General features: G+C 38.1%; 1 protein-coding gene across 1 annotated transcript in view; it reads right to left on the bottom strand.

Annotated features, from left to right (window-relative positions):
- Window positions 1-22,572, bottom strand: part of Malrd1 (MAM and LDL receptor class A domain containing 1) — a 712,187-nt gene that overhangs the window by 489,652 nt on the left and 199,963 nt on the right. Inside the window, exons 14-17 of the mRNA NM_001287618.3 lie at window positions 21,433-21,585; window positions 20,951-21,056; window positions 20,163-20,530; window positions 12,857-13,269 (exon numbers count right to left, since the gene is read on the bottom strand). Of these exons, the coding sequence (NP_001274547.3) occupies window positions 12,857-13,269; window positions 20,163-20,530; window positions 20,951-21,056; window positions 21,433-21,585 (1,040 nt within the window). The remainder of the gene's footprint in view (window positions 1-12,856; window positions 13,270-20,162; window positions 20,531-20,950; window positions 21,057-21,432; window positions 21,586-22,572) is intronic.

Raw genomic sequence — 22,572 nt, 5'->3', positions numbered from 1 at the left:
CCTCAAAATTTGGTCTCTTACTAGCAGTGTAAGGATGTATCAGGAAACCAATAAAAACAAACAAAGGTTGGATAGGGGAAGTTTGGATAAGATGTAGTGATAGAACACATTGGTGACCACAGGGAAACACATCTTATTGTTTGACTAGATTTTTCTGTCATATAAAAACCGTAGAATGGCGATGATCTTTGATGAGAGAGAATAAAACCTCATATGGCAGACAACTGCCAAATCATTGATTAAATTTACCAGCATCATTTGCAAACCAGGCTAGAGACACAATAAAATTGAGTGAGCATACAGCCATAATTTAAGGAGAGGTCATCTGGAAGAACCATAAGAAAGGTCACACAGGGAAACCGGGCAAGCATGGAGACAGCTGCAATAGCTAAGGCCAAAATGACATTATTGAAATGAAAACAAGAAAATAATATGTTATTAAATGTGTGTTGTGTAAGCAATTTTTAAGATAATTTTATCTATCCATTATACATATTTTGGTACTAACTTCTCAAGACATTAAAGAAAAATGTACACAATGATATAATTGTTGACCTTCGACAAAATTATATCTTTACTAGAACACTTTCTCTTCCCTTTGTTTAATACTCTTTGATATCTTGTGATACAGCTGGAAGAAGTTAGAAATACATGCCAATATGGCAATCATACATGACAATAGAAAACTACATTCCTTTTCATTTATTTACTGCACACATGCTTTATTTTATTTAAAAACAAAACATGTTTCAACAACACTATCAAGGGACTGTTACCAGCCTCACTACAAACACTTAAAATTTGTCAAATATACATGCACTCATTCCCTAGGCAACTGTGCCTAAACTTTTTTGTGTTTTTTAAACAACAACAAAATTACTGCCTGTATATACACTGCTGTGTTGTGACTGTCAGAGATAAAAACTCTTTTAATTAGGGACTGCAGCACTTAGAACCACAGGAACATCTTAAGAGAATGCTAACTAGAATCCATCGGGAACATTCTAATTGTTAGTTACAGTTTCTATTGCTATGATAAAACTACCAAGATCAAAAGTAATTTAGAGAGAAATGGGTTTAATTCATCTTACAGTTCTGGGCAACAGTAGATCAATGCATCAATCAAGAAAATGCACCTACTCACTTGCCCACAGGCAAGTCTGGTTGGGACATTTTCTCAGTTGAGGTTCTTTCTCCCAAAATAACTGTAGCCTTTGTCTAGCTTTGTGATAACAGTAGACAATCCATCCACTAATCTTTCCATCAGCCCTCCACGAAGCACAATTCTACTGTTAAAACAAATGTCAATCCATGTATGTCATTAGCAAAGAATCTTCCATCATGTGTCCTTTCACATGCTTGCTTTTTAGCAGAATGTCCTATCTCTTGTGTCTGCTTCAGCAAAATGTTCCTTCTCCAGTCTGTCTTAGCTTTTCACCTCTGTCCACTTTAAAGAAACATTCCTTCACATGTTTGCCCCAACAAAATACCACCCAAAACAACTGACTCTCCAAAGAACTTTTAAGTTTCACTTCAAGGAAGACTGGAATTCCTTTCACAAAATTGAAGTGTTCAATTTAATGTTGTAATAAACAACAAAAAATTTTATGTTTGTGGATATTTTGGTGTATTTGTTTTGTTTTGAGACAGTCCCTAAACCTTACTTAGTAAACATCTCAAATATCCTAGAAATTATCACTGTTGGTGTGGATCTCAGTCTGTTTTCTGCTGACCAAACAAAAAAATCACCATGCATTCTATAGATCAGAGACATATGCAACACTTCTGGAAGCTGTGAAATCCCAGGTCTAGTTATTTGAATATGGTTTGAATGTTGACCACTTTACAAAAGCCAATTAGTTTTCCTCACAGCAAGTGTTAGTTGCCTATAGTTCTCAACTGAAAAAGAAATGAGCTTGCCTTCTTTCTGTGTCACCACGATGGGGCATCAGATCCTGATAACGCATGTTATCTGTGTAGAGCCTGCACAGCAGCCTGAGCACAAATATCACACCTCATCATATGTGTGAAAGGAATAAAAAATGGACACATTTTAAAAATCTATCCACTCCCAGGATAACTAACCCACTCCTTTGATTAGAATATCAATCCCTTTAATGGAGACCTTGACTTAGTCATCTCCCATTGTTCCAACCTTTTAATATCATGACTGTGATTAAGTTTTTTCATGAGGTTTGAATGGGGCTATTTAAGCCAGATTAATATCCATATAAACTTGTCTTAGACAGAAACTAACTCAGATACTGTGACAAAAATCATTCTATCAAATATTCCGAGTAATTGTCAGCTGTAGTTGTGCCACAGGATAATCCAATGGCAGAGTAGTTAAGAGTTATGCAGGTTGGTCCCTTCAAAAAATCTTAAATATCGCTCTATCTTCCTTCTCTGATCTCAGTATTCCTGGAGAATGATTTAGGGTTACACAGTCATCTCTCACCTTAACTACAGCATTAGATTCGCTCATATTATTGATCCCCACCTCGTGTTGACAGAAGGTTTTGCATCATATCATATATAATGTATCTCTGAAACAACTACAATACAGGCCCAATAATTCCATGTTCAATACAGGCCCAATAATTCCATGTTCAAACTAAAGACTTCAAGATGAGAATAATAACCGAGCACATTTCACAAACAAATGACATAGTAAAGAAAGATGGAATGAGATTTTAGGAAAGGAAAAATATTCTTTAAAAGTATTGAATTCCATTCCAAGAAATTCATCTTGTAACATTCATAATCCAATTTCAGCTTTCCAAAATTTGACAATGTTTGCCTTGAAAATGTTTAGACATCAGTCCCTAGAGTCATTCCACATGCAACTTGTAAGAGGAGAAACAATATGGTCAGTACCAAATAATTAAATTGTTTACCATAGACATAGACATTCTAAAGAAGGCATTAGAAAACAGTCTTCTGTAATTTTTATTCTGTACCAGTAAAGGAATATTTTACTAAAATCTGTTTTAGTAGAAATAGAATTATGTTCTCCTCCCTTTACTCACTCCAGCCCCACCCAGCTACCCTCCTTTGAATCACTCCCATGAACTCTCAGTCTCTCCTGACAGCCTCTACTTGATTATTATTAATATACACATATGCATACATAGACAACACACACACACACAACACACATACATGCATGCAGGCATGCATGCATGCCCTCATGAGTTGCTGAGTCTGTTTTTGTTGTTTGTAAATATATCCTTTCAGAGCAGTATGAGACAACTAATAATAGGTTCATTCCTGAGAGAGACAAATCTCCATTTTCCCAGAAGTCAGTTCTTGCCAGTAGTTCTTCTCAGCTCACCACTCTTTTTATTGAAACCCAAATCTCCAATCTGACACTATGAGAGAAAAAGAACGCATCCTGTCCCTGATCTATAGTGAACCCGTATGTGCCATGAACAGCTCCGGCCTCGGAGTGTAGATTGGTATAGATCGCAGTGCTCTGACAGACGGCAACACAATAGTCACTGTCGGATGCAAAAAGGGCTGAGGACACAAATCAAGATAAAGCAATAATTTGACAAAGAATTTCAAAGGAACCCTGGACCCTGTCCTCAGTGAACACTATGTGACACATCGATTTCCGTTGAAGATAAAAGCCAAATTCAAGTGTAACCAGAATCAGCAAGAGGATTTGGTTCAATGCATTACAGTGCTCTGAAAACGCAGAGAAAAGGCAAATCTGACACACTTTATCTGATGAAAATACTGTGGCTCCATAGAAACAAACAATTCAGAACATATTTCACCACATTATTCATAGTGACAGGGCAGTGCACCCGAGAGCCACGGCCTTGCTTGTGCATCCAGAGAGCGAGTCAGTCTGATTAGGATTACTTGTATCAGATATGGGATTGCATGTAGAATTTTCAATGAGATAATCCAGTCCTGATGACTTAACACACTTGACCACATTTCTACAGCATGTTTTAAATGGTGGAGAAGTGACAAGTGGGACAGGGCCTTACAGACCCAGCATGTGTATACAAATCTCCAGAGAACAACTAAATCCCACAGGAGAGGTTTCAACACAACTGTCAGCCAGCATTGCAGCCTCCCATTCCCAGAATCCACCAAGTCATACCTCACTACCTCAGACGCAAGAGACATAGCTCACTTCATTCTCCTAACTGTAGTGAGAGATAAGGGCAAAGAGATTTGGCAAGATTCCTCAGGAGAAAGGACCGAAACACTGGAAGACTTGAAAGAAGAAAAGGGAAGAGAGATGGGAAGAAAGGAGGAAGGAAGGAAGAGGGGATGAAAGGGAGGAGAGTGTGAGGGAAGGATGAAAAAGGAAGGGAGGAAAGGGAAAAAGAAAATTACAATACAGCTTCATCAAGTTGAAAGTGACTCCTAAACTGACAAGATTTTAAAAGCATCATAAAATGGACCTATTCATGTTCATATTTAGTATTATTATTTATCTTATAGAGGTTTTGTTTGTTTCTTTGGTTTTGCATACCAACTGGCAAATTATCAAAAAGTTATTTCTGATAGCTACAATATTTCTCTCCTCTGTCCCTTGTTATATAAGTATTTGGGTACTTTCATGGATATATATTAATTTCAAAATTTGCTGTATAACTCCAAAGAAGATAACTTTTAACAACATTTAATAAATAGGTTCTATTTAGTTTCAAGGAAATGCTAAGAGGTCCAAGGGGATTAAAAGAATGGATTGAAGACACTGGACTTGTTTTCTGAACAATTACTGGCCCTTGCTGTCTATGCTTTTGTTGTAACTGCTTGCTTTATCCCAGGGCAGCCTCAAACTTATGATGTTCCTGTCCTTGTCTCCTATGGGATGGTGTTCTCAGCCCATCTGGTTAACTGGTCATCCCTGACTGACTCCTCTCCTTCCCTGTACTGTTCTTTGAAAGCTTGAAATGTTGCATAGGTGTTTGTGAGTGTGCATGTGCGAGTGTGTGTTTATAGAGATTACTGAAGGCTGTGAAAACAGGTTGAATCTGGAGAACCTATAAGAAATTGAAGGTGTTAGCCCAAGATTGAGGGATCAACACAGAGCCACACATCTTTGAGCGTGGTTAACTGAGGGTGCCTGTCAGAGAATTCCATCTAAAACCTCTCTATGAACATTCTAGCAAAAATGTTATGCAAAGTGACAGTCAGTACTTACATACATAATTTCAGGGAAAGTGGGATGAACATAACCTTTGTTAAATATGACTCTGCCTTACTTAAAACATAACTTAAGCATTTTTTTACTTAGAAGTATTAAAAATGGCATACCATTTTATAGGCATGTGTCATGCATGAAATATCAAATATTATTAATTAATTAAAATATTATTACGTTTCACTCTAAACTCTATCTGAAAATATTTCTCTGTTATTAATATTGAAGCAGGAGGTTGGGGATTTAGCTCAGTAGTAGAGCGCTTGCCTAGGAAGCGCAAGGCCCTGGGTTCGGTCCCCAGCTCCGAAAAAAAAAAAAAAGAACCAAAAAAATATATTGAAGCAGATTTCCAGATAGCAATAAAAGGCTTTCTAACTTATTCAGAAAGTTATCTGCAGCCAAGGATGAGGCTATCGCAAAATCATGAGCTTACTTAACACATTATGAGACTTCTGCCTCTCTTTTGTAGTTGTGGTTCTCCAGTTTAAACTTGGTAGATAGAAGCATTACATGACGATGCCAAAAGGTTGGGGCACCTCTTCTTCAAAGACCCATGTCCCTGTCCTGGGTATAGTTTGTGCATAATTACATTCTTCGTTGAAAGGAGAAGTTAGGAATAAAATGAGCTGCCAGTAAAGATGAGTAGGTTCTCTATTGTCAAACAATCAATAAATTGGAATAAACTGGGATTTTGCAATACTTCTCAGTAAAAGTCACGCACACAGAATCCAACCAAGGACTTATTCCTACAGGGGAAGACAAAGGGGAGAGAGATCATAGTTTAATATAAGAAGGCACATTCTGCCTACAGGCAGGATGAAAAACTACACAAAGCAAAGATACTAGAACAAACATGGGCCAAGTCTTTGGTGAAAATGATTTTTAGACATCCTTCCATCCATCCTTCCTTCCTTCCTTCCTTCCTTCCTTCCTTCCTTCCTTCCTTCCTTCTTTCTTCCTTCCTTCTTCCTTCCTTTCTTCCTCCTTCCTTCCTCCCTCCTTTCCTTCCTTCTTTCTTTCTTCCCTATCTGTGGAGTGTGGGGTGTGCAGCTTCTGTAGAAGCTAGAAAAGAGCATTATGCCCTAGAACTGGAATTACAAGTCATTGTGAGACACTTAGCATGGATACTACCAATCAAACTTTGATTGTCTACAAGAACAAAGGGTATTTTTAAATGCAGAACCATTGCTTCAGCCTCAGATTAATTTTAAATTTAAATAAATTTAAAAATATAATGTTTTATGATTATGATGCAACATTTTTGGTGAGCCAGAAATATCATATAGTAAATGCAGGAAAAAGTTATTTTTCATTATGTACCCGGACTTCAATGTGAATCGTGATGTGAACTGCTTGGTGTCATCTAAGGGGTAGAGTGAGAAGTAGAGGATTTATGGCTAGAAATTTTCCATTCACAGTGTCAGTAGTATGCTGAGGATCTAAGTTAAAACATCCTTAGAAGTTAAACTTTAGGATACCTTTCAAAATAGCTGTGATAAAGTATCCCCTTTCTCTCATTTAATTCAACAGCCTCTGCAACTGAGTCTGTCTCAAATGTCTTTTTTATTGATATATGAATCCCTCAGGCCCTTCCCAAGAGATGCCACTTTACTGAATTGATTTTTCATGGAAATGTGTAGATGGTTCAGTACCAGGAGAAAGTAGGATGTTGCACCACAAAACCATGCTGGAAACTGTTGAGCCCTGAACATTTTTGAATAACTTTTGTTTAATACAAAAAGACTCAGGGAGCACATTGGTTACAAAGAACTTAGAGCATTAAGAGTCCCCTGAAAGGAAACAGCAAATCATTGCCACAAGCGTATCCACTAAGCCCCATTGAGAAGGACAGTGCTTGATTAGCAAATTCTCTGGCTATAGATTATTATGTTGGTTTGGTGGCAATGTTCTAGAAGAAACAAAACATACAACAACATTAGCATAAGGAACGACATGTTTGTAAGGAATAACTGCATCACGCCTAGCCTGCATCAGATAAAAAATAAAAACTGCTCCTGGGATAGGTACTGTCAAAACCTACAGTTCCTCTCAATAAACCATTTCTTTTGCAGTCCTGTATGGGATTTAATAATTATTATAGAAAAATGTTAGTATATCATATTATTCTAAAATTGAATATGAAGTTCTACAACAACCAAATACATTCTACAATGTACTGAGATATTAAGTTACACTATATAAATACCAGTATTCTCTTGTGGTTTTATATATCATAATTTATTATGATTCAGAAAATCTGAGAGTACTCTGCAAAGAAAGCAGTATGGAAATATGTACAGCTTTATACACGTCATTCACTTCTAAAGTCAAACTTTGGAATAAATGAGTCGTTTTTGGACAGCTCATGAATAAACATAGTTTTTCAGACAACCAGGATAGTGATGGGATCAGACAAAGTATAGTTTCCTACACTAATTACTGGATGTATGGTTTGAGTTGTTGTATAATGGGTAATGACATCAAATTGCTTGGAACAATGTTACATTTGCAATGGAGAGCTCTTTAGACTTTAATTTTCCTATATAATCTGTATTTGTTTAATCATATGGATAATGAGGACATGATATGTAACTGTGCTAAGATCATTGAGGAGGAGACCTTCCTTCCTCAATACTTCCTCAATACTTGTAAGACTTTAAAGATAGCAGTTTCATTTTCTTCAGTAAACTGAATGCGTGCGAGCAAACAACACCTCCTTGTTTACAGATATTATAATCTGTGACAAAGCTTCCATTGGAAAAGCATGGTCCATGTCACATACAGATTGATGATGCAGATGAAGATCACTCTGACTTGTATAATTCACCATATCAATATTCTCTCTAGCGTTCTTTTATCGAAAAGAAATATTTTTCATATGCTATATTCTGATTATAGTTTCCCCTTGCCTAACACCACCAGGATCATCCCCATCTCTCCTCCCATCTGAATCCACCCTTTTCTGTCTCTTCTTAGGAAGCAAACACATTTGTAAAAATAATAATAATAAAATTAAATAAGATAGTACAAGAGCAAAGGATGAAACAAACTATAGAAATAAACACTTATAAACAAATATTAATGCCAGTTAATCAGAGAAACCTAGAGTTTACCACACGGTAGGTTTAAATCTTTTTAGAATGAAAATTAAGAAGTATAAACATCCAATGTTTCTTTTCTCTTAACTTATCCATCTGTCTGTCTGTCTGTCTGTCTATCTGTTGATCTATCTATTTATTTACAGTAAGTATCTGGACTTGAAAGCCTATGCCAGCAAGAGGACAACTTGCTTTCTGTAGTCACAACATTTTTTTTTTCATTTTACTCTGCGGTTCCAGGGTAGAATTTGGGTAGAGAGGCTTAAGAGCAAAAACCCTGACTACCTGAAACACCTCACCAGCCCCCAGGATCTCTACTTTCCAAAGAATATTTACGTAATTGATATGAGAACAGTAATTTGATCTCAGGGAAAGAGGAAGGGATCTACTGCTAACTGTTTATAGGTTAACTAAAACTATCATTTTAATGTAAATCTTAATATAATCTAACATTACACTAACCTGTCAAAATCAAAACAGGTATGCTTTATGTAAAATTCACAGCCATTGAATGTAAAATACAAATGAAATAATAATACCCAAGTTTCAAAAAAACAATTTTTAAATTTACTCTGTGTGTGTGTGTCTGCGTGTGTATACACACCTGTGTTTAGTGTGTGTCTGTGTACGTGTGGGTATTCCCAAGCCACAGTGCATATGCAGAGGCCAGAGGACGGCTTTTGTTTTTGTATGTCCATCTTGTTTGGGACAAGGACTCTTGTTCACCACTGCATGTGCCTAGCTAGCTGACCCATATGCCTTTGAGAATTCTCCTGCCCCTGCTCTGATTTCAGTATAGGAGAACTGGGGATGTTGGTGTTTACTGCTGTGCCTGGCTTTTGATAGTTTCTGTGAATCTGAACTCAGTCCTTCACATTTAGACAGCGAGCCATTTGCACACTAAGCCATCTCCCCAGCTCTTTCAAAGTTATTGAAAAATATAACAAAAATCGGAATTACCAAATCATGTTCTTATAAAAAGCCACCGTGATCTAAGAAATCAGTTTGGAAATTTAAAATTTCCAATAAATTATTTGAGTATGAGGTGACAAAAATCAAACTAATGTAGAGAGTCCTAATGTCCTAACTTTCTACCTACTAAATCTGGGCTCATCCCCCTGTCAATCAATCATTCAGTAAACAGTTACTGAAGATCTTAATTACGGAGACTGTACTAGGTTCTAGAGTGATGAAATTGCATTGTAAATTAAATCTCTATTAAAGGACTCCCTATCTGTAATATATAAAAATGCAATAACAACCCAATTTCAAAATATTGCAAAAGGCTGTGAAATATATCCCAAACACATATTCGCTGGACAACTAATCTCATGAAACTGTGTTCAAGATAGATCATACCACAGCGCAGCTAGTTAAAACTGCAATTAGACGCTTCCATCAGCTTCAAAAGAGATAAATTTAAAAGACTAATAATGTAGTAGGCATTGGCTTAGACTTGAAATGCCCATTCGTTGTTGATATGAATGAAAAATTTTGAACTTTAAACCAAGTAAAAGTCTCCTAAAGGATAAGTATAAGCCTCTCCAATGCAGACAATCAGCCGCTCACCTTTTGGTCATTCACCTGTGGAAATGTGTCATTGTTTATATGAACATATGTACAAAACTGCTCAAATCAGGGTTATTTATAACAGCCCATCCATATTGCAAGCAGCAAGTTAATGCATAAACTGTGCTTTATCCAAATGAATTATTGATACACGCCAATAAATAAATAAATCTTAAAACAATTGTACTCGATGAGCCAGGTGAAAAAAACATTTCATGCTCTCGAATTCTTTTTATGTAAACATGTAAGATTCACAGGAAACAGATGGTAGTTGACAAATGCTTAAAGATGTCTAAAGGATTTTTCATGTAAGGGCTGGAGGCAATTTCTGAAATGTGGTAAATATTCATTATCTTGATTGTGATATTGATTAAACTGTTCAATATGTATGGTTTTTAATAGCAAGTATGGCACAATATCTCATACAAGAATTCAGTTGGAAATTTCACTTAATTTTCTGTAACAATTTGTAGAGTCGTTACTGGCTGTGCTACACAACTAACATGGACGGGCAAAGAAGAACTCCTACACATACATTCCAGTCCTATCCTATTCATTTGATTTTAAGCGAATGATCCTAACATGTCTGTGAATGTTTCTTTTAAACAAATACTCCAGGAGAAGCTCTTATCTGCTGGGTAGTGAATGAATAATTCCCCTTATGCTCTTACAACTAACAGAAGCTTTCTGTTGTCGTTGTTGTTATTATTGTTGTTGTTTCTCAGAACAGATACTATGAGTAGCTGTTACACAATGGAAAAACATATCTTCTTGACTAAATTGGATTCCACATTAGCTACCTTGACATGCGCATACAATATTCAAAATATTCAGTTACATTTTCTGGGTGTATTTCATTTAAGAGTATAAAAGGACATGTATTTAAAAGTTCTTTTATTAGGAGGCAAGCTGGTTAAAATCACAGAGAACACTTCCTATGTGACGTGTGATGGATTTCAAAACTCAGCCCTCAAGTTTGGATTCATGGCGAAGGGTGTTTTGATAAGTCCCAGGTTCACCTGGCTTGTGTAGCTGCCTCCCTATGAATTTGCTTTCATATGGAAACCAATTAGTGAGTAAACTTCACAAGAAGAGTTAATGCCCTGAATAAGAGTATGGTCTGAATTACAAATGACCTGACCACACATTAAGAATGAATTATTTAATATTATTTACTGAATTGCTGCCTTTGTGGTAGAACTGAAAGATATCACATTATCTGTGACAGATTAGATATCATGCTTTCAACTTATATGTCTCCGAAAAAATATCGCCAATCCCTATGTGTGCTTTACTGGCTTAGTCATATTCAATGGCACCTGTGACTGCTAGCTGCTCTCAAAAGATGGCCTGGAACAGGAACAAGTTCATGTCATAAAATAGGTAACATGATTTAGGTAACTCGATGGAGATATTGATTCCAATGTTGATAGCTGAAAGAAATTTAGCATATGAGAGCAAACAAATCAAACAAAAGACAGAACAAAACAAAACACAACAAAAACCCAGAACTTTGAGCTATCGATAACTATGTTTCTTACAATATTTCATGTACAGAAATCTTTAAAAAAAACAGGAGAAAAACTATGCTCAAGGCCCTACATGCAACACACGTCAAGATGTAATGGTTAAAAGAAAGATGCCGGTCATTTATAAACCCTATCCAGCTTAAGTCCTGTCTCTGCTTCTTTTGGCAGAGGATAAATGACATCTCTGAATTTTTTCCCATATCTATAGAACTGACAAAAGGGGGGCTCTGATTTAATCACATAAGGGAACCAATAAGAAAAGCAAATATAAAACATATACAATATTCTACAGTATTGTACAAATATGTGTGCAGACAGTTCAAATGTAAAATTAAAAACAGAACCGACCAACCAACCCCAAATAGCGTACCAGGAGTGAGGAGATGTGGAGGTAAACTTAGGTTCTTCACTAGAGAAGCTATCTATGTGTAATTCAATAAAACATGTACTCTCTCTATCTACTACAGTCTAGATTGGAGTTCTCTAGGATGCTTCATGTGGATTATCATGTTGGCCACAGGAAATCACATTCTAACCAACAGTGTAGAAGAGTCCTCTCCTTTGCTATTTGTTTTCTTTGTGGCCCTTTGATCATAGCGATACCACTGCTGGGCCAAGATGTCACAGAAAGCAAATGAACGAAGACTGGTAAGCAAAGGTCTGTAAGTCAGCATACCATAGGGGTACCTGCACGTCCATACTTCCTGAGGTACAATTCACAGTAGCCAAATAATCGCATCAACTTAGCTGTCAATCAAAATCTGTGCATATACAGACTTATGCAGCCATAAAAAGAGTGAATTGTGTCATTCACAGGAAAATTGATGTAACTAGAATCAATTATATTAAGCAAAATAAGCTAGACTGGAAAGGTCAAATAATGCATGCTTCCTCCTATACGTGGAGTCCAGATTTTTCTATACCGAAGACAAACTAACTATGAAGAAGGAGAAAATACAGGGTACAAGGGGTGAATGTGGTCAAAGTACTTGACATACATCAAACAAACTGCCTTTATGAAGCTTGGAACTGCATGTGATATATGCACTCCAGTTAAAAATAAATGAAAATGAGAAAAAAACAAAAAATATACTCTGCCTGGATCTCAGCTGCTCACCTATAAAATGTTAAAATGTCAAATGATGTATTCAGAGCCATATACTTATGAGTTTACAGTCTGCGGAATTCACAACGTATGCCAAACTCTTCTTTTTTCTCGTGTTTTAATTTCAGTAGAGCAAACATTTAACATTGGAGGGACCTGCAGCTGTTTTGAGTGTCAAGCGCTCATCTGAGATGTTAAACATACATTACTCAGGTAGTCATGGAGCAAAGCAATTCAAAGAGCCTCCTCCTGTGAATGATGAATGTGCTTCAAAGTAACTTTGATCCAATGCCACCAGCTTTTAATTCAAGAAGACAGTGATATTTCACACTGCTTAGACATTAGGAAGCATTTTAAGTATATATTATAAAACCCATTATCCTACCTGAAAGGGGTGCCTGCTGGTAATGCTGAGGTGTTTTCTTATCCATCTGTTGCCTTGATCCCCAAATATCTGCCACAGCAGCTGTCCCCTGGAATTGCTCCAAATTCTCTGGTAGACAGCCAGCCGGTAAACGTGCTTTCCAAACATGTGATAGAAGAGGCGGAAGCTGCAGCCATTTGCTTCAGTGGCGTTAAGGATGGGGCTAAGTAAAACTGCTTTGTCTTGGAAAGCCTGTGGCTCCGAGGTTTCTATGTAAAGGTAGTGTCCATTGGCTGTGCCCAGGGTATGGTCCTTCATCGGGCCTGTGTTCAGTGTTGAAGTAGGACCCTGGGATCTGGTCCAGTTGAAGTCATCCTCCGTACTTTGCTCCCAGTTACAAATTCCACTTTCGAAGTCACACTGTAGTTCCGGTGCTGTAAATGACATTAGACACCATCAAAGGAGTATGGGGGAAAAATAAAAGGTGTTAAGAACACACACTGATACACGCAAAGGAAAGCTGTGGCAGCTTTCAAATGTGACACAAAATACAGTTATGAGCAGAGTCATTTCTAGACACCAAATAATATTTCCTGGAGAGAAGACATGCTCAGACCGTTATCTTCTAAAGATCCTTAGTGAGCTTTCGTCTTCCTTTCCGGTAACTTACCCCTGGGCTGGTGGTATAGCTTAGAGAGAGCACTTGTCTAGCATGCACGACAACCTAAATTTAACCCCAGCGCAACTATTTTATCACCTCAGGCAAAGGATCATGACTGGAACACATTTTTGACTGGGGTGCATTTCAAACGTAGCTGAGTGTGCCAACCAGGGGACGTGAAAAACTATGAAACAAAACCACCGCCACTCAGAAGTCACATGTAAATTGTTGCTTTAATTGGTCCAAATAGTTTGAAAGTCATGGACTGGGATTCTCACTTAGGCTTTTGGTATGGGTACTTATTTACATATCATATATATATATATATACATATACATACATATATATCACATATATATGTATATATACATATAAATACACACACATACATATATATACACATATATACACATACATATGTATACACATGTATATATATATACATATATATATATGTGATCCTGTTTTGTACACACATTGTGTATCAGGAGGGTACATGTGTATGGAGGCCAGAGATGGATGGTATCTCAGATATTATCAACCTCTGTATAATTATTGTGGTGTGGGGGGGGGCTGATCCCTCATGTGTATGCGGGAGACAGAAGAGCCCATCTGTATCTCTCTGTCATTTTTTTTGCCTTGGTCTTTCTGACTGAACATGGAACCCTGTGGGTTTGTCATTGTAAGCTAGGCTGGCAGCCAACAGGCCCCAGCAACGTCCTTGCCCCCATCCACTACACTGACTGACCAAGGAGGTCAATCTCTGCCCCTCTACCTCATTCTCACCAGTGTGGTTCCAGAAGGCTTTCAATGTAGGTTCTGGGTTTGAACTCCCTTAGGTCTTCCGGCAAACACTTTCCCCTCTGAACCATTGCCCACTTCCTGCGTCTGGATTTTGTCTCCTAAGCTCCCTCAGTGATTCTAATAGAACTGAGAAGTGTTACTTTCTAATGATTCGAAGTACTTAAGAATCACCTGAGTGATTCATGGAAAAGTTGCTCACATCAAAATGAAAAACCTCAAACAAATGCTGGCCTATTAAGCAAAATTTACATGTTTCCAAGTACTTGAGTGTATTCTGATTTGGGATTCTCCAAATCTCACTCATAGAGGGTCCTTTCCATTTCTCTCCACCACTCCAAATCCTCCATACAGCTGCTATTAAATCACAATCCCCTAAAGATTTTCTCTGTAAAACCGCTCGGTACATTCTCACATTCCCGTTAATCTAAACTTTAGTCTCAGCCCCAATTATAATGACTTATAATCCGTCCTCATCAATATTTCCCTTTAATCATACACCATTCCCTATATGTGCAAAACACTCCTAATTTTGCCCACTTTTACACTGTAAACCTGTTGACACTTCACTGTGTCTCATCAACCCAGTTTCATTTCTTTTCCCACCGATACTTTGATTTTATTCTATTCTATTTCATTACTAGTATGTACTAATTCATTACTAATATGTACTAATTCTATGACGTAATCCATCTCATGTTCCCAACCATCATTGTAATAAACTCTCATCTTCTGAAATTAAGTCCTTAATAAACCCTTTTGACTATAAGTGACCCTTGCCATAGTATTTTATCACAGTGACAGAAAAGTAAAATATAGAAGTTGCTACTAGGAGTAGACTATTGGTGTGACAGACCTGATCATGTTTAGTTTTGGAGGAATGTGGAATATTTGGGGACTTTGCACTTAGAAAGCGCACTGTAAGCATAAATTGATGGGCCAACCTAATAGGAGCTTAGAAAACCATATAAAGCTACAACTCAAGAGATTTCACGGGGGAAAGATATCAGCAACTGTGCTAAATCTTTCTTGTGATATTTGGTAAACAGTGGGTCTGATTGTTGTGCTTGTTCTAATACTGTCTGAGGATTAATTGAAGAATTCGAAACAAATCTTGTCTGAGAAGATTTCAAGAAAGCCTACATTGACTCCGTTTTGTGGTTAGGAATAATCAGGCTTCTACAGATCTACAGTAAAAAGGAGGAAGCAAAACCAACAAATGCAAAATGTACACTTTGAGAAGAAAAGAAGTACCAGGAATTGTAATGTTGGAGCCAAGGCTTTGCTGAAAAGACTTAATGAGGCCAGACTAGAAGGGAACAAAGGAAGTGGTTCCCTCAGCACAAGATTCCTGGCAGCAAAGCTTCTAATTCAGAAAAAGGAAAGTTAATATAACAAAGGAAATCTTATGCAAATGTGATTCAGGAAAAGGATCAGGTTGAATCCCAAGCAGGCAGCCAAATTTGGCAGCACTGGCTATGTGGTTCTGACTTTATGAAATATGCAGAAATAATGGATCATGGAATTTCCCTCTACAATTAATACCAGCCACTAAAACCAGGCATAGGGCAGGGGAGTTCCTAAACAGAAGCTTCACGGGGGAAAGATATCAGCAACTGTGCTAAATCTTTCTTGTGATATTTGGTAAACAGTGGGTCTGATTGTTGCGCTTGTTCTAATACTGTCTGAGGATTAATTGAAGAATTCGAAACAAATCTTGTCTGAGAAGATTTCAAGAAAGCCTACATTGACTCCGTTTTGTGGTTAGGAATAATCAGGCTTCTACAGATCTACAGTAAAAAGGAGGAAGCAAAACCAACAAATGCAAAATGTACACTTTGAGAAGAAAAGAAGTACCAGGAATTGTAATGTTGGAGGTCCTAAAGGTGAAGCATGGATTGGGCTTGAGACCTCAAGAGATTACAGGTGTCATAGCAGAAGAATTTCAGCCCAGGGGAGCTGCAGACAAGTAGTGGATCTAGCCTAAGAGAGGGAAATGTGATGCATTCAGCAAAGGTGGAATGCAGAGCCATCTGAGCCCTTTGCCAACAGACATAGAACTATAGGAATCTGAGTTTGTCCTGCTGAGTTTCATTCTTGCTTAGATGAAATACATATCCATTATAGCTCCATTCCTCCCTTTGAGAATAGTAATGTATATTCCAGACCTTTGTATGTTAGAAGTGTGTAATTCGCTTCATAATTGTGCAAGAGGTTGGTTATAACTAAAAAAGTGCTTTGAGCTGCAGAAGCGACTTTGAACTTTTAAATGATATTGTGTCCATGGGACATTTGAAGTTGGACTGAATGTACTTTATGTTATGCTATGGCCCCAAGCCTATAGGGGTGAGGGAGTGGAATCGGTGGTTTGAATGAGAATACAACCCCCTTCGATGTAACTCTTTGAGAAGTATTAGGATTTATGGCCCTGTTGGAGGAAATATTTCACTGGAGCTTTGAAGTTCCAAAAGACTCGTGCCATATTCAGTTTGCTCATTTTCCTTCTTGTATGGAAGCTCTCAGATATAGCTCCAGGGCCTTGACGATCACACCGGCCTACTCCCATGTTCTCCACCATAAAGATCAGAAACTCTCATCTTCTGAAACTGTAAGCCTCAGTTAAACTCTACCTTACGTAAGTTGCCTAGTCACAATGTCTCACCACAGCAATTGAAAAGCTCTTCTGTCTTCCTGATTATCTTCCTCTTTTCTAATAGTCCCAATTACGTGGCATCTATTTTTTTTAATATTTGGGTTTCTTATGTGTATGTGCAGGCCTCAGTGTACACATGTGGCCCACAAGCATACAGGAGCTGTGGAGGGTAAAGTTATTGGCTCACCTGGACTTGGATTTACCAACAGCTGTGAGCGGCCATGTGAGTGCTGGGAACTCAACCCAGGTCTTATGCAAAAGCAGTCAGTGCTCTTAACTGCTGTGCCATCTCTCCACACAATCTCATCTATTTTCCGTCAGATTTCACACATGACAGAAAGGAATACATACTTGTCACTCTAGTTTATTTCACTCCATATGATAGTCTCCAATTTTTCCTGTATGAAATGCTTTTGCTCTTGTTTGTGCCTGAACAAAGTATCTTCGGCTATATACACAGCATTGATGATGTCCATTTGTTCCATGGAAAGGCATTAAAGCTGATCTCCTAAGTTGGTTCTCATGAATAAACATAGCCAGCTCTATAGCAATACCCACCATATACTTACCTTGTCTTCTATCAGCTCTATGCCCAGCAGTAGTATAGCTGAGTCAAGTGGTAGTTCTATTTTTGGGTCTGTTGACGAATCTCCATGCTGATTTCCACAAGGGCTGCACTAATTTATATCCCCATCGCACTATACGAGGGGAGCTTGGGCTTTTAAACTTCTGACAGCATTTAGTCAAACTTACAAAGAATTGACTAGGACATCATCAATCAAGTAATCTATTTTTAGGGTAGTATTGGAGCATGTTCATTTTTCAAGACATGAGGATCTGGTTGGCACCAGGTATTTGCTTTAGAAAAAAAATGGGATAAAAATATACATTTGGAAGTACTGGGCTGAGCAAATGAGATTTGGAATTCATAGGTAGTTTCACATTTTAGTTCCATTTATATGCTAATATTTAAAATGTAAATGCCAGCTGCCTTTTAACTATTCATCTCAGTGACGGCTCTTGGTGCCAAAGGTGAGCAAGCAGTGAACAATCAATGGAACTGCAGGTGAATCAAAGCAACTGGGCCAGAACAAATCATCTGGGTAGACAGCGTGGAGGAGAAGTTCGGACCTAATGAAGGGCACCAGTGAGCAGATGTCAGCAGGAAGCTGGGCTTGCATCTGCTGGCTGCTCACTTGTGACTAATCAAGCCAGCTGTGGTGTGAACTGGGGACACACCAGGTACTCCGTACGTGTCAGTCATTGGCTGTGAAGCAGAAGGAGGATGTCAAATTGCTAAGTTTTTGACATAAAACTGACACTACAGCCAACAAGTTTTTACATTGACCACTGACATACTGACTCTGTGTTCAATCCGGTGGGATGTGGAGCTCCACTCTTCAACGGAAACCACATCTCCAAGCACCCTGTTAGAAACTCATTCCTAGTATTGGGATGTGTAATGTGTAGTATACTCCATAAGGTAATGTCTCAGTGGTTGCTGCTCTTATTTCTTGGCACCATTCAATAAGTTAGAGTTATGTTGAAACTATGATTATATTTATTTACGCTATGGTACATCCCATTTGATTCTAATACTATCAGGATGTTCAAAAACTATTTTGAGAATTTTAAAAAGCTAAATAAATCTTTATACATTTGCACAGACTAAATTTGACTTTGAAAAACTAGATGTCATTGATTATCACTGTCAAAATCAATGCTGACTCTATCCACTCAATTAAGAGTTGTGTACATTTCATGATTTAGACAGTAATTTGCACTTTAATCTATTGTTATATATTTATATATACACACACATATATACATATATATACATATATCTCAATATATATCAAAGATCCCATTACCCAAAGCTTTCCACAGTAACTAGTATGGAAATCTCTATCTGAAAGTTACCTATGGTGGTACTGAGCACTCATTGCTTTTTGTTTGGTCTCTGATGAGGTTTCTAATTTATGAGACACATAAATTTGAAATTAATAAATTGTCCTTAGAGAAAGATAGGAGTCCAGGAATGCCGGAAACACTTTTTTTTTGCAACAGATTTGTAAACAAGGGATTCTGCTAATGGCTAATTCATTAGCAGTTGTAAGCATATGATCAATGGAAGCCAGGCTCAAAAAACTGAGGGCCAGACCATGTCAAGATATCACAAACATTTTGAAAACAACCCCAAGCCTTGGCACTTCCCTATAAGCTCCTGGAAAACAGAACAAAACAAACAAACAAACAAGAACCTCACACACAAGTCCTCTGTTCTTTCCCCACTGGGACTCAGGCCTCATTGTCAAAGCAATTCCCTGTCACCAATGAGCTGCTGTAGTGCTCCCTAATTCATCTCCTAAGTCTGTTTCCAAATCCACTAGTTCTACCACACCCACATTGACATTGGCATATGTCAAATTTCAGTGCTCTCCCCACTCTAAAGACTTGAAATAAAGAATGCTCCTTTAGTGTGTATCACAATGATTGTTGACCCTAGCCTCCCTCCTATCCCGTCTCTGATTCGAGCTCTTTTACGCATTCTAACTTTATCTGTCTCATACCTAATGGCTCTTGGATGTAAGTCTGACTTACCATGCTTCAATCTTAGCTAAGCCAACACCTGCAGAAAATCCAACTTTACTCTTTGGTAAAGCCACACCATAGCTTACTCCAGAGTTCCAGTTAAAATTGGCTTAGTATATTTTATTAATAATACTTGAATGTCTCTCTTTTCGGTTAGACTGTGAAGCACATGAAGGCAGGAACACTGTATTCATTCTTTAATCCCTAGGAGCCAGTTAGTAAACCTACTGAAGGATGAATGGCAAGGAACAAGCAGGGTGTCTCAGCCGTAAAGGCACTTGCCACTGCATCTGACAACTTGATCCCCAGTACCCACATGGTGGAAGGAGACAACTGACTCAGACGACTTGTTCTCTGACTTCGACACATGCACTATGGCATGCATAAGTGTTCATATACATAACATACAAACAATAATAAATAAGCAAACGAACAATAAACAAGGCAATCTTTAATAATAAAAATATGTCTAGTTAAGTTGACACAACTTTTCAATTATAGTTTAGTCATTGGCAGTGAACTAATCAAGATCAATATTGCCTAGTCAGAACGGGTAACTAAACAAAGTGCCTTCCCCTCCCAAAGTTTAATTTTTTAAAAAAGGTAACCAATTAACTTACCGCAGCCAATCTCATCTGTGTGGTCTCCACAATCATCAACCAGATCACAGAGCTGATGCTTTCCTATGCAAGCCTTTGTCTGTCTACACCAGAAGTGATCTGGTTCATCACAACTCTCCACAGGAGGAGGAAGAGCACAATTTTCAAAACAGATGTCATCAACTGCAGACACCCCACGATACACTGCCAGACTGACTTTCTCTAGTGTCAGGTAGAAGGGTTGAGTGAGGCGTCCAAGCTGGATGGTTGCTTCTGACCACTGGTTGCCTTGGTTATATAGCACTCTCCAGAGGGCAGTGGTATCCCTGGAATTTTCTAGATGTAGCTGCAACTCAGCTGCTCCCACTGACAGTCCATAGTTATAAAACCTGAAAGAAAGTGATACACGAATACATTATAGGAGAGACTACACAGTTCCTCTCAGACCAATTTCTAGTTAATTGGGGCGATGCACGCATTTCTTTCCCACAGTACTCGTAATTGGCCATTTGACAGAATTTGTCCACTGAGATGCACATTGTATAACTCTCACAACCTGGAGACTTCTTTTAAGACGCAGGGAGACTCCTAATTAAATTCAAGTCCAATGGTAGAAGGGAGGCCATCCTTTCATCTTAAGAAATAAATTAACCAATCCTGATATTATACTCTGAAGTTAAAATTGTTTTAAGTTAATGCAGTAATCTTTAGAAAGTGCAACCAGGGATAAAACTTGAATAGCTGGCACATGAAGGGAGATGCATGGAGCTATCGTCCTACTAGGATAATTGACCGTCGTATATAGTTACCAGAATGACAGTGTGCACTCAGGCCCTGTCTGGCTGAAAGTTGGGCTCTGAAGTTTAGCAGTTTGAAACAAGCTGTTGCTGCTCTTCAAAATGAACATGAAATGCCCTGTGGGGATTAAAAAAAAGCATTAAGTTTACCTACTGGATTCAGCAATGTCATGAGAGTCCTTCTGTCTCTTAATGCAATACCAAGTGTACTTCATGACCATTAAAATTGTACAACAATTAAAAACTCCAAACCAATAGTAAAGTTTGTTTTTGTATTTATATCCACATTTGGATGATGTCAAGAGGCGATTTTTAATTTCAGTTAATCTAGGCAGTATGTATCAGTTCCAATCATATCACCCATAAAGAAATAATTTCTTGCGGACAGCCTAGCGGATTGTCACTGTCATCCTACCATGCTGTGATCTTTAAACACAGATCCCCGGATCTAAGCCAGCAATCTATAGTTGTGTAGAACATCACTAGGGTCTTACCTTGAGCTGTTCCATGAGTGTGATCTCTGGTTGGAGCCTGTTGCTCTAATTCAGCTGGAAGATCACTTTGGGAGCTCCACACCCAGTCAAAATGGTCACCACCACTGGCTTCAAACCACCCACAGCTGTTTGCTTCAAAGTCACAATCAGCCACTAGAGAAGAGAAATGAGACTCAGATTTCCAGAGTCCCCTGCTTCAGGAAGGTAGTACTTAAGTTGATATAGAGTCACAATATTCCTTTAGGTACAAAGAGTCACAGAAAGAAAATTAAGATTCCAGTGCTGAAACACAATATGCTTCTCATACTAGAAGAATATGGAAGAATACTAGAGAAGGCAGAATTCTTAATGTCAGAAATTCAACTTCCCAACCATTCTTTCTAGAAAGCAACATCATTCAGTCTTGTTGGTTAAGGAATTGCTAACATTTGCTACATCACTCTAGTAACCACATCATTTCCCCCCTTCAACATCAGCAGGGAGTCTGGTTCTGTAGGGGTTGGTATTTCAAATATTTGCATGTGTGTTACCAGATTTGTGTAAACTGTAGAATATTTTCCTTAGAAATATGTCTTGAAATCAGTTAAAGCTCACAAACTCTTCTAGAGAACAAAGAAGAGAAGAGTCAGGAAGAACCAAAGCCATGAATGGCAGGAGTGCAGCATTAGGGGTAACCATTACTAAGTTCCTACACAAAAGCTTCAGTGCTGACACCTCATACAGCTCCACAAGGCCCCTATGCTACAGCTGATGAAGATGGGGCTTCCTTATGAAGAATGAAAGGAAGTTAAGATGAAAGTGTACAGTTTCAGTTAGGTCACAAATGGGCAAGTTTATGAAATTTTCTTTTATATAAAAAGTTGTACCTCATACAACTACCCAGAGGGGAAAACTGGTTTTCTGACTAAAAAGGAACATGGTGCTGTAGACAAGGTGAATATTCCAATGATAGGTCTGGGAGCACCACTGAGCAGACTTTAGCCCTCTTAGAATTGACCTCTTTAACAACGCTCGAAATAAATCTGCTTTGCCCAAATCTTGCAACGTTATTCCCAATAGCCACGAATTGCAAGTCTGGAAGGGAAAGCAAATATTTCAAGCCCTTGGCTCCTGGGTGGAAGCCAAACAGTTGATCTTACA

Source organism: Rattus norvegicus, chromosome 17 (assembly GCF_036323735.1).
Source record: "Rattus norvegicus strain BN/NHsdMcwi chromosome 17, GRCr8, whole genome shotgun sequence".
NCBI classification, from domain to species: domain Eukaryota; kingdom Metazoa; phylum Chordata; class Mammalia; order Rodentia; family Muridae; genus Rattus; species Rattus norvegicus.
The sequence above is the reverse complement of the archived record's forward strand: the minus strand, read 5'-3'. Positions and strand labels throughout refer to the sequence as shown.